Consider the following 14,178-nt stretch of genomic DNA (forward strand, 5'->3'; position numbering starts at 1 on the left):
GCCAGGAAAAATGAAACTCATGTGGAATCATCTTCAGGTAGTGTAGATTAGAGTTTGTTCAAATCATGACCCCCGGGACAAGGGTGGCGCCAAAATGGCCGACCCAAGTTTTACATAGGAATATATAGGAAAATCTTTAAAAATCTTCTTCTCAAGAACCACTGGGCCAGAAAAGATGAAACTTATGTGGAATCATCCTCAGGTGGTGTTGATTCAAATTTGTTCAAATCATGACCCCTGGGGCAAGGGTGGGGCCAAAATGGCCGACCCTAGTTTTACATAGGAATATATAAGAAAAATCTTTAAAAATCCTTCTCCAGAACCACTGGGCCAGGAAAGATGAAACTCATATGAAATCATCCCCAGGTAGTGTAGATTCAAGTTTGTTCAAATCATGACCCCTGGGGCAAGGGTGGGGCCAAAATGGCCGACCCGAGTTTTACATAGGAATATATTGGAAATATCTTTAAAAATCCTTCTCCAGAACCACTGGGCCAGGAAAGATGAAACTCATGTGGAATCATCTTCAGGTAGTGTAGATTCAAGTTTGTTCAAATCATGACCTCCGGGGCAAGGGTGGGGTCGACCCAAGTTTTACATAGGGATATATAGAGAAACCTTTTAAAATCTTCTTTTCAAGTACTTCAAAGCTATGATTAGTGATATAATTATATGGAATCATCCTCAGGTAGTGTAGATGCTAGTTTGTTCAAATGATGAATGCCTGGAGGGAGTGGGAGGAAATTCAAGCCTGATGTGCTCAGGTGAGCGCTGTGGCCCCTGGGCCTCTTGTTTAAACAGATTCGACCAATGGTTACACAGGACGATTCCTAGGATTTTCTGTTTACATATCGAACACAACAACCAAAGATGACGGGTTCTTATGTTTTAAGGACACACACTTCACCCGAGACACAATACCGGAGAATTTTACAACGGAGTGTGTACAACATGGACGGTATGTCATTTATTACAACGAGAGAGGGGGGTCGATCAATCGTCCTGGATTTTCCCAGGCAGCATTCAACGAGCTCTGTGAACTTCAAGTTCTTGGTAAGAAGACACAACATCTTCATAAATGTTACATTTTAGGATTAATTGCCAAACACAATTCAAACTTGATAATACCACGTTGCATTAGTTATAACTAATCCCTATTTCATAAAACAGCAAACATTTTGAAAAGAAGACATCTATTCATGAAAATAATCACTTAATAAATTTCACAGTTAAATGATCACTGGAGATTAGGGATTAAATTTGAGTTACAAAAACTACATTTCAGACAGAGTTAAACAGCTGTTTAATAAATAAATCTTTGATTTTTGCAGTGTATTGTCTCATGCGTTGTCCAAAAAATGGCAATAGTAAATTGTATTTAAGCGTTTTCAAATTGTGAAATATAAGTAAAATGATATTGATAATTTCTGCCACATACAGAAAAATATGCGAATCTTTAACGTTTGAATGTTTAATCTAATAAGTTTTCTTTTTTAGTAATAGTTTGAAGTTTACTAGAAATTAATAACACGCATTGTTCGATACTGTGCCGCTAGTAGAAGAATCAATTGCATTATTTAAGGATTTTGATTATATTAGTAATGATTTAGACCAAAACGACGTAAGTAAATAAATATGAAAAACTCATAAGAAGTTGTATAAAAAAATATAATTATATAATTATTCATTTATTCATATTCAATTAGGATGCCCTACCTCTGGTGTTTACGGAGAAAACTGTGATCTACCGTGTCCACAGAATTGTCAGGAGGGTCATTGTAACATTGTTGACGGGACTTGTCTTGGATGTGTTGCTGGATACAAAGGATCACGATGTGAAGAACGTATGTTAATACAACCCATCCTGAGAGAGAGAGAGAGAGAGAGAGAGAGAGAGAGAGAGAGAGAGAGAGAGAGAGTCAATAATAAGGGTTGTGTCAGTATTAAAATTTTGTTTAATGTTAGAGTAGAATGAACGATGTTTTGACTTTATGTCGTATAACGTATAACGAAAACAAGCTCAGCGACTGAGTTAGATCAAAATGAAAAATTAAAATTATTTTTTAGATATATTTAAATCAATATGAATACTATACAAATATTAAGAGAGAGAGAGAGAAAGAAAGAGAGAGAGAGAGAGTTCATGGGATGACGAATGAAAAGTAAATATGAATATACGAGGGTGGGGGGATCAAAAACTTTGCGAAATAATTGGATAACTTCCGTAAAAGAAACATTATTTGTTTTCAGTGTTGATAATATTTTACACAAGAAAATTGATGCAAAGCATCAAATCGGCCGCTAAAGTATTTAGCATGTCAAAAAAGTACGTTCACAATTTAAAGCATTCCTGCATGCAAGAAAAGCTCGGGATATTTTAATCTGAAATAGTGATCATTTTTATTTCAGGCCGTTTTAGAAGCCAAATGAATAAATAATTTTTTTAGAAATTCAATAGAAATTTTAGATTATGCATGCTGTTCAAAAATATTTTTTAAACTAAAAAATTTAGTGCAATTGCTCATCCAATGGATTTATCGATGTAACAAAAAAGTCAATGATAAATTATTGTCATCAAAATTAAGATTTTGGTATTTTAAGATAAACCACGTGCTGATACCCAGTATTTTTGTCCCGTGATAATGTTTCTACAGAGTAGGCTATGCTGCATGGTGCGGTGAAAAATGTATAAAAATAATCTTTATATCATTCGCAGCTGTAGGATTTTCAAACAAGTTTTTACTGGTTGAGCAACTTTTCGATTTTTTATTCAACATGCACTTTTTCCAAGGGCACGTCATTATTATCCGGAAAATCATGACGATATTCTTTCGTATCTTACACACTCCCAGGAAGGGGAGTACCTATTGTTAACTCTTTTTATTTAACTATAAATCATCAATTATCTGATGCCAAATGATAATGAAATTGAAACAAAATAACAACGATTAAAACTTAAAAAAAAAAGTTTTTAAAATATTTACTCAAGATTTTATACATGTTATCATTTGGGAATTATTTAACTGAACTTAAAATAATAACATTTCATTTCCCCACGTTTATGCTCATCTGCCACCGTTCTGCTCATGCGCTAACCACGTGAGATTTGCGGTCACGTGACCCCCTTCTTAGCGTTCTGTCATAAGCAGTTTTTTGCTGAGTTTTATGTTTCTTTCTATGTAAGAAAATTTTTATAACAAGAACAGTTCACTTGTCAGAAATAGTTAAAACTCGGCAACAGAATGAATGGATTAAAATATCCTTCCCAAAAATAAGCATGGTGACCATCAAAACCCAAATCTTCTGTTTCGGGAGAAACGTTTATTCAAGGTGTATCTAATTTATAATACATGTCTATGGATATGTGTGTACCATTTTTTTCTTATCTGAATTGTGGTTTTGTAGAAATAGAGATAGATCGCAAAATATTTGATCACCCCTCGTATTTTTAAATTGAATTCTAAACTTGTACTAAATACTTGTGTTACTCTAAATGGATGTATAATGAGGTAGACATCAGTTCCATATTATTTCGTAAAGTATACGAGTTTCCTTTTAAAATACAGTTCTCACTTTATTTTCTCACATTATTAAATGTAAAAAAATGAAAGAAATAAAACATTCACTTTCATTCGAAATCTTATTAAAGATTTTAACGTGCAATGGCGGTCAACGTTTTGATAATTTTCAGAATGTGACCCCAGTACATATGGTCTTGAGTGTAATAAAACCTGTGGTAACTGTAGTGACGGGGACCATTGTAATCACGAGAACGGAAGTTGTCCAAACGGATGTGACGTTGGTGTCCAAGGATATAGATGTGACGAAGGTCAGATGATGTGGTTTATGCTTTCTTTATAAAATAAGAAAAGGTATCTAGATAATTGGAAGAATTAAGTTTGTGTTTTTGTTTAATCTGCACTGTTTTTGTATATGTATAACTACACGATAAAAAACGATGCCTTATATGGTATACTGAAGCAATACAATAATAATACAAAAAGTTTGCATATTAAAACAGTCAAGAAAACGCCGATTGTGTGATGTTTATTCAATAAATGAAAAAAAGAAATACTCTCTGATAACTTGAAACATGTTCGTAGCTGAAAAATTACTTTTTATGAAGTTACAAGCTGATTACGTCAACTCTCTTCCTTAAAAATATGTTTTTTTTAATACTACCATGATTTTCTTTTTTCAAAATCTGCCTTTTGAAGAAATTTTACTAAATATTATAAAAAAAAAAATTAGGTTAATTGCAACTCTTTGCTTATTATTTGTATTTTCACACTTTAACAATGATCCTTTTTGTTTTTAATTTTTTTCTGTCATGAAACGTTATACATCGTATTTCTTTTACTAAATACAAATAATGATATTGAGTACACATCGTGAAATGGAAGGGAAACGTTGACCTTAGACATGGAAACATCATACATGTAGTTTAATATTTACTAAATTCTGAACACAAAGTAGAACAAAAATTGAAGTGAAATTTTTAAATAAACCTTTACAAAATTTATTTGCTACCAGTGATTCCTGCGAACATGGCTGTACAAAAACACGAGCTTGCGAGTGCATCTAAACAGCAAACAAGTGCCAATATCCACCAATATAAGTTCAATAACTCCTTTATTGTTATATAGATTAAACATTTCCTCATAATTAATAATAATTATTCCAACTAAAAAAACCCTCAAATTTCCGATTTCTTGAATATCGGAATTCAAAATATCACCTGTTCAATATTGCACCATTCCAATGACCCCACCGTACGTTACGATTTGCTTTTTAGATTTTAATGGGTCTAATACGTACGGAATTTTGATAAGAACTTTCATTTTGTGTAAATAATAAAAACATCTTACCTAGATGCAACTTCCTTTCTTAAATTTAGCTCGAAGAATATCACCAGAAGACTTTTTGTTAAGGACATTGGCAAGGTTACCTGCTTTTGTATATTTTGTTATTGACTCTTGAACACGTGTACTAGTACTTAACATGTTATATTCTAGCACATTAAACCCACAAAGCCACCCTTCCTACATAAATTCTGTCAAATCGATGTTTTTACAATTCTTAATGCATTTCTTATGTAAAATGTTGATGAAAAGGACTTACTTAATTTTTTACAATAAAAATTTTCAAAGATCCAGTCATTTCAGAAAGTTTATATATTATATACATAATTGCATCCTAATTTACAATGATATATATTAGATATAATGACCGTAACCGCAAATTTAGAAACATGACACAGATCTACTAACACTGTTCTTGATTTTATAATTACTTTCCTTAACATCTAATTCGTATTCATAATAGTAAAGACTGACTGACTGTTTATGTTCAGTAATGTACATACGGGAAACAATTTTTCATAAAAACATTTGCATAGATTTGTTTTTAGATTTGTTAACAAAGTTACTACATGTAAAGTGTGCCTAATTCGCACGACCTTCAAGTTTGCAGCATTTGTCACATCGCTTGATTGTCCTTCCCAGCATGGGAAAGGTAAAGAACGGCCTGTTGACCACTTTTAAGTGTCTGTGCCTGAACAAAATGTACAACAAAACTATCACCCTTTTTTCTTGGTGTAGAGATGATTCTTCCCGTTGAAGGAAGCACGTGTGTATTTCTTTACCAATGTAAAATATTTATTCTCCGGATAATCGTGACTTTCCAATGTCCTTAACAACGGTGCGTTCGATATTAAACTTGTATTCGGAATGTTTCGGGCATATTCGTAATCGTAATACAAACTCAGGGTTCAATAAAACGTTAAGATATTGAACGCTAAAATTCTCTAGATTTTTTGTAGTATTTTATTAAAGACTATTTATTAGATATATAATAAAAAAATCTTATTGAATTAGCTCAAATTTTCGTTAAAATTATTTTAGTGCAGAGTGTTTCTGAAAGCCGATTCTAGAATATGATTTTTATTTAGTATTATGCTTTATCAGCTCACGCTAATATCGCAAACATGAACAGATCATTTTAATGATACACTCAAAGCTGAAATAAAGATATTCAATTAACATTTGTATTCCTCTCTTAAAAAATTCTTAATTATTGATAGTATTTTCTTAAAACATCAAAATAAGTTTCTCTAGGTCACATGACCCATTCTTATCTGTTTTTTTTCCGCCGTTGTTCTTTGAGCATTTTCAACATTTTCACTGCTGAACCAATTACAAGTTTACAACCATTTTTCGGCATTTATCATTTTATTAGACAAAGGAACTTTTTTAAAATTGTAATTTTCATAATTCCAGATTTAGAGGTTCTTTTGTAAGGAATGTGTTTTATTTATTTACTGAAAATACATCATTTTTAAAAATAATTTTAACTGTTCCCTGTTCACTGTTTACTGTTCTCTGTAATTTTCACTGCTCTGTAATTTTCACTGGGTATTAAGAAATCAAACTTCATGCAAGGTTAAGATTAGTTAGACTGCTTCTTCCAAAATTATGATAAAAAAAAATATATGTGTTTGCAAGAATCTCCTTGTTGTACGCAGCTGAAAAATTAAAAGAAAAGGATGTCTTAAAAAAACCGTCCTAACATTTTCCAAGTAATTATGCAAATCCTTCAGTATCCCTTCAAAATTTCCAAAAATGTAAAAGAATAATTTTTTTATTAAGATAGACAAGTATTTATATTTAATTAAATTTAATTATTATGGATGTTAGCAGTTTACTACGTTTTAACAGTTATTATTTTTTTTTTGATCTTATACCAACACGAGAGTTGTTATAATTCAAACAAATAATCTTTTTTTTTGATAGCCTGTCCATTTGGTAGACATGGAAAGAATTGTGATGAGATCTGTAAGCCAAACTGTAGAGATTGTAACAGATTCACTGGTGTCTGTGAGTTTGGATGTCAACCTGGATGGAAAGGGACTTTCTGTGAAAACGGTATTAAATCTTTCCAGTTTTTTATCCACAGCGTATACTTTGAAAGTTGTGAGAACATTTAAAAAAAACATATTAGTATAAATATATATATATATATATATATATATATATATATATATATATATATATATATATATATATATATATATATATATATATATATATATATATATATATATATATATATATACAAATATACAAAAAAAAAAATGAAAACAAGAGATTCATGCCAATGCATACGTATTAAAAAGAATTTAAAGTTACCTTTTCTCAGAATATTCTTTATGTACGAGGGTTGTCCAAAAAGTTTGAGGACAATGACGTTTTTCTTAAAATGAATGATTCTATGTAAATCTATTGTGTATTAAATATTTCAGTGGTTGGAACGTTATTGTTGACAACTTACACGAACGATCACGTTACACGAACGATTCCGCACGATTAACGCACGATTAAACCTGTTACACGAACGATCTTTCACGTTCACGATTCTACACGTTACACGATCTTACACGATTGTTAACGCAAACGCACGATTCTTCACTCAAAATAGTTTAAAATATTTAGGAATACAATATTTCAAAACGAAATACGGCTTAATACTTATTTAAGATTTCAAGGAATTATCAATATTATTTCATAGACTTTGAAGAAAAAAAAATGGAAAATGACATTTCTGTAACTAAATATATGCAAGACTTAATATTTTAGATAAAAAATAATTATTTCTAAGGTAATTCTGCAATAAAAAAAACGGATTTTGTTTGTTCTATTAGACGATGTACATGTCTGGGGTCGTATAATTTGATTGATTTGGATATCATGATATGCAGAAAGGGGGATACGATTGAACAAAAATGACAGCATGGAATGACTTAAATTATAATTACAAATTTTATCCTTATGTTTCCAATGATTCAATTTCTGATAAACTTGCCAATTATTCAACATTTTTATTTGCAGAAATTTAATATTAATTAATTACAAATAAATTAAGAAAAACAAACAAGGGAAATGCTTATTTTACAAATAACATTCCGATAAAAGCTTACAAAACGAAATTTACGCGATTCTAAACGCACGATCTCGCACGATTAAAAACGCACACGATTGAGTCTGATACACGAACGATCTCACACGTTACACGAACGATCATTCACGATACACGAACGATTCTACACGATTGGTTTGTCAACAATAACGTTCCAGCCACTGTTCCTATGAAAAACCTAGTCAGATTGATGACATTTTTATTGATGGCTCTTAATATTTTTGTTAAAAAATCAGGGATGAAAAAGGTCGCGGATAGTGCGCACAGACCAGTCTGATGTCAAGCTAATTACACTTTAACGTCGACATTTGGATTTTTATTTTACACACATGTTCATGTACACACACTACATTTCTTTTTTTATTTCGCCACACGTCCAAGTGCTATTGACAATCTATAATTTATTTAATTTTGATATTTCAAAACAATGCCCAAGAAATTAAAAGCGTCATCAACATAAAGATTTTCTATTCACAAACTGCAGTACCCAGTCCGAAGCTGCACTAGATTTATAACAACGTCATAAATAGAAAGCTCCATTTTCAGCAAATAACATGTGCCTTTAATTCTTTTATTGTCTTTGATTTTGTACACACAGTTGAAAAATCGTTTCTTCTGATCTCAAATCAATAAACTAAATATTTTTTTAAAAATAATTTTGAGTTCATTTATCATATAGTTTGTCTCTTACGTCGTTTAACCTTATTAGAATTTATTTATTTATTAGTGACATGTTTCATCTCACAATAATGTTGATTTTATTTGAATATATATCAGCAAAAAATAAAACTGCGATGAGATTGTTCAGCATGAGGAAACATATTTGTTTTTATTGAACGCTGTCCTTTCGGGATGTCGACGTCCCTTTTTTTCTGTCGAGTTTTGACACATATTTGAAACAATTTGTGTTTAGTATTTTCAATGTCTACATAGTATGCAATACCTCATTTATACGAAAACGATTATAAGCTACTTATTTGTGTTACATAAAATTTTCATTAAGTTTTAACTTGTTTAGATAGAACATAATCATTTTAATCCAAACATTTTACATCAGAGTTTGACATTTTAACCTTGGTCCCTACGTGCACACTATCTGCGATCCCTGATTTTTACAAGAAATATTTAGTTCCATCAATAATAAAAAAAAAGATTCACTCTGACTTGGTATTTTGATATACTATTAATTAATAAAGAACCATTTATTTTAACAAAAACTTCATTGTCCAAGAACTTTTTGGACACCCTCGTATAATCGTAAATCGTAGAGGGCGTAATAAGTTTTTAGAACTTTTGCCCAATCCCAATTGTAAAGTATAGTCAATAAAATATGTTCAAATCAATCGTAAATCGCAAAGAAGAATGTTTCCCACAACATTTTTTTTTACTTATGTACCATATCTCTTATTTGTATGGATTCTTGCAATTACCCTTCAACTACCTTTTTTCTCATTCAAAAATACCTCTGAGAGTTCTAGATCTATTATTATCATAATGATTTTATTGATGTTGTAGAATGTGATGAACGGATGTACGGTGAGAAATGTCATACCCCATGTGGATTATGTTTGAATTTGGAACAATGTCACCATGTGAATGGAACGTGTTTTAATAGATGTGACAGAGGATTTCAGGGAGATAAATGTACTGCAGGTGGGAACGTTTTGATTATTAAAAAAACAAAAATACTCACACAAACCATTTTAAAACAATTAAGCAAAAAAAAATATAAAATGGTATCAATTTAAATTTAATACTGTTTTTACATAAAGTAAGCAAATGCCTAAAATTCAAAATTAGGATAAATAATCAGTGTTTCTTTTTCCTGAAGAAAACTCCATTGATATAATTAATATTGTTTATATTCTGTGCATTGGCATATATAATCGCACCTATAAAATGAGTAAAATTCCTTTGGAATGTCTCAAAACACCTTTTTGCCTAGTTAGTGATGCTACAGTCTTTTATTTTTATTTTCATAACTGATTTTCATTTCTTTTTAGAATGTCCTCCTGGACGTTATAACTACAATTGTGAGGACACATGTAACATGAACTGTGGAGTCCCTGGTAGATGTAACAGAGTGACAGGGAAATGTCAAAGTGGATGTCAACCGGGGTGGAAAGGCGTGAAATGTGATAAAAGTATGAAAATATATTTCACTTTTTTATGATTAATTTTGCGTTTGGAATTCCTTGTATTAAATCAAAAAATATTAAAGGATAAAAAAAATTGGTTTACAGGAAAACACATGAAAACTTTCTTATTTTTCATAGCATGTGATGGTGGTAAATTTGGACAGAACTGTGCTCAGTCATGCGGGGTTTGTCTTGATAAAGAACAATGTCATCACGTAAATGGGTCATGCTTGAATGGCTGCGATAGAGGTTATCAAGGGATCAACTGTACACTAGGTGAAATTATGAACGTTAGATATAAAAATAATAAAAATTCTGATAAAATATTACATGTATATGTGAATTTCTTTGAAATATAAATAAAAAGTAGAAGTTAACATATGATCAAATATAACTATGTTTTTCATTCTATCTAAATCTAAACATATCTACGCTGGACTTCTAAATAAAATTCAATATTAATTAATTATATTAATTGAAAATTATTTCCCAAGCATGTCCAAATGGACGTTATGGATACAATTGTCAGGAGACGTGTAGCGCCACTTGTGGATATCCAAAGAGTTGTGACGCAATAACAGGGCAGTGTTATGGTAATAGCAAAATGCATTATTTCTCTAATTATTTTTGGGGTCTCCTGAGCCAAGGCTTAAATCAGATTTTTTGATCGAAATCTGTCCATTATACGTTGTCTTTTCTATTTTTGCCTTTGAAAACGTATCCAAATTTCATCTTCTTTTCAAAAATATTATAACTGGGCATATTTTGACCAAACTTGCATAGAAAATCCTTTGGTAAAGGGGAGTTAGTTTTGAAAAAGCGAAAACTTAATGGCATAAGTGAAAATCTTTTTTGCAAAAAAAAAAAATCAATGCACCAGGAAAGATGAAAATAGGGTGGATTCATTGTCAAGTGGGGAAGATTCAAATTTGTTCAAATCATGTCCCCGAGCAGTAGGGTGGAAACACAATGTACGGGCAAAGCTTTTCTGTAGATTCCTTATTTTTCACGGGTATTTTTCTTTATCGCGAATAGCGTCTTCAACAGCAAATTGCGAGAATAAGAATTCGCGAATGGACGGATAATCAGGAGTTTTAACACCATAACAATAAAGGCGAATAATTTAATTCTGCGTTTGGTGCTTTTCATGAAATTACGCGATAATAAATTCCTGGCGTATATTTAGGAATCTACAGTACATAAGAATATAAAGTTAAAGTCAAAGTTAAAACTCTGGTAGAATCATTAGCAGGTAATGAAGATTCAGGTTTATGTAAATGATAACACCCAGGGGAAAGTTGTTGCCACAGAATTCTGATGTGTATTTTATACAAGAATATATAGAATACATCATTTAAAAAATCTCCAATCAGCAAAAAAAATGACTGGTGATATTTATGTGAAAGCATCCTCAGGATAAGGATATTCAAATCTTTAAGATTATGAACCCAGAGGTAGGGTTGGGCGACAATGTTGGATTAAAGTTTCACAATCCAATACTACACTTGTTCCCCCATTTTTCTTACCACAGTGCTCATGTGATCAATGTGACCACTGAGCCTCTTGATAAATTATTTTTTATGAAGTATATTCTGTGTGCAGTTTTCCCGCATATAAATTTTAACAGTCACCCTTTTGAAAAACTAGAATTTACCCAATTCTGCAATCTGCGTCGCGTGGTATTACATAAACAATTTAGCACATATTAAGAGTGATATACTAGTAACTTGAATGTTAACACAATTTTACGCAGTGATGTAAAGGCTTCCCACAGCGTTAAATGCGTTTTAAACGTACCAATGCATTGCAAGGTCGATTTTGAGTTTTATTCTTCAGTTTAATACTTATGTACGGCCAATGCATGTTGAGAGTTCTCTAGGCTATATCTAAACATATTTGTTCCGATATCATATGACCTCGTTGATCACGTGACGGTCATTTTTACCATTTTGAATTGTTTCACATAAATTGCTTCGGCACAGCCCTATAACAAAACTATTTATAACCTTTTGTCATTTAATAAACTCGCTGCATCCTTGTGAACCCAAGATGATCTTGGGAAACGTTATTCTATTTCTCTGATACAAAATATTCAACATTAACTTCATCTAACTGACAAATCTGAGGGTAATTTCCCTTCAATATTGCAATACTCAATTTCCCAAGCAAGATTCAGTTGGAGGGGAAACTCCTCTTGTCAAGTTTTCACAAAAGACCCCAAATTCATCATCATTAAATACCTGCGCAAGCATATTTTTTTTTACACATATTAAGAATCTTACTGCTATCTACAGTTATAAAAAAGGGCAAATGGCAAACGAATATTTTCGTACATATTTTCAACACGCTCTCTTTTAAACAAGAGAGAAAAAAAACAACTTCTTTATCAAGATAATTCGGATATATTAGATTTTTAAAAAAAGATTAGGACACTATATTGTACACAAGCTTTTTGAAACTTTACAACGTAAATTTACTTGGCTAATTTGGTGAGGATATAAGATAGAAGGGTGCCTAAAAAGGAAGTGTAAATGTTGCTACGACTTTTTTGTTATTTATAATTATTATGTTGAAGGTTGTTAACAAAGTCCTCAATGAATGTAATGGTTATTTGTGTAAAAAAATTTAACATTTGTTCTTCTATAACACAATTTTCATGAAACTGAAAACTTTACAGTCAATATTTATTTTAGATATTAAATTCATTTTGTGAAAACGCATGGTTTTTCTCTATTTTGATTTCAGTTATATCATCAGATAGTGATACAAACAGTCAGTGTTCTCCATCTCTTTATGGTGTGGTTGCCACGCTATGTTTAAGTGTGGCCTTGAATATTTTTCTCCTGACCTGGTAAGTTTTTTTCACTTTCCTTTAAAATGAATGTGGGAAAATAAGTTCTAAAAAATCATTTAATTAATCCCTATTTAATAAAAGTTTAATATGTACATAATAAAAACATTTCTTGGAATGTAGGACTTTTAGAAATGGAGCATGCAAAGGAAAATGTCAAGAAAAGAAAAACACACAACAGGGGTTCACTGACCACACGAAGCCTAACACAGAGATCTATGATAAAGTGGAAGACAATGCAGGATACCAAGAACTGGGTCAAATAAGTCAACCATCTCATTATGATAAATTACATTAGAGAAAAATGAGGATTTTGTGTATACAGTGTACAATGTTAGTATTTTGTCAAAAGTTTTATAATGGTGACATAGGAAAGTTTGGGAACAAATTAAATTAAATGTTAATATTTGTTTCTGATATTATAACGATAGTACAACATATAAATTTACAGCTTTCGGATTGTTGTCTGTCCTACTTTGAAATTCAAGTCTGTATTTTAAATTTGATACTTTGAAACTTGTGTTTCATTGTACACGACCATTTATATGAAGTTTTGTTCCCGTTATTACTCGATCATGACAAGGAGCAAACGGCAGACTGACCGGTCGGCAGTAATGCTCAATCCTCTATGGCACCTCATCTCATCTCTAGGGTTTTGGAAATTCGTGTTTGATCCGCTTCTGTTTCTTTTGAATTTTTTTTTTTTATATAATATTTTATTCAATAACATAATAACAATAACTGTGGAGGTAATGCCTCCTCAGAGGCCCTCGCATATATATCCTCACCTGGTGTGCCAGGAGCTCCCTGGATCGGATAGAAAAAAAAGAATTGTACAAAGATAATAATTATGTGGTTAAATATACAGTAGGGTAGAATAGACTAAACAAAAGATGCATTTACACAAGTGTTCACAATTTATGAGTACAAAAAAAAATATTTCATTCATATTTCGTATTTGTTTTTAGTAATTTATATATATCAAACTACAGCAATTTTACAAAAAAATATTCAAGTTCACATTTTATGAGTACAAAAGAAAATTTCATTCATATTTCGTATTTGTTTTAAGTAATTTATATATACGAAACTACAGCAATTTTACGAAAAATATTCGTAGGGGGCACCAACGTATCAAGTCCAAAAGTCCCCCTACGTTTATACACTCCAAAGGCCAGGTCACCTTTGGATGAAAAGATGGTATCAATTTTTTTT

At 31.3% G+C, this 14,178-nt stretch overlaps 1 protein-coding gene across 1 annotated transcript; it reads left to right on the plus strand.

The window, feature by feature from the left end:
• Positions 1 to 801: 801 nt before the first annotated feature.
• On the plus strand, positions 802 to 13,655 carry LOC134268752 (multiple epidermal growth factor-like domains protein 10; the record flags this gene model as incomplete). The annotated part of the gene is made up of 10 exons (XM_062750989.1): positions 802 to 1,053; positions 1,707 to 1,844; positions 3,692 to 3,829; positions 6,792 to 6,923; positions 9,490 to 9,627; positions 9,978 to 10,118; positions 10,251 to 10,388; positions 10,607 to 10,705; positions 12,858 to 12,963; positions 13,087 to 13,655. Coding segments are annotated over 10 exons (1,457 nt in total), but the record flags the coding sequence as incomplete, so codon positions are not given.
• Positions 13,656 to 14,178: the final 523 nt, after the last annotated feature.

Source organism: Saccostrea cucullata, unplaced genomic scaffold, assembly GCF_032062105.1.
Source record: "Saccostrea cucullata isolate Sc308-1 unplaced genomic scaffold, CSIRO_AGI_Scuc_v1 ctg9127, whole genome shotgun sequence".
Classification (NCBI taxonomy): Eukaryota; Metazoa; Mollusca; class Bivalvia; order Ostreida; family Ostreidae; genus Saccostrea; species Saccostrea cuccullata.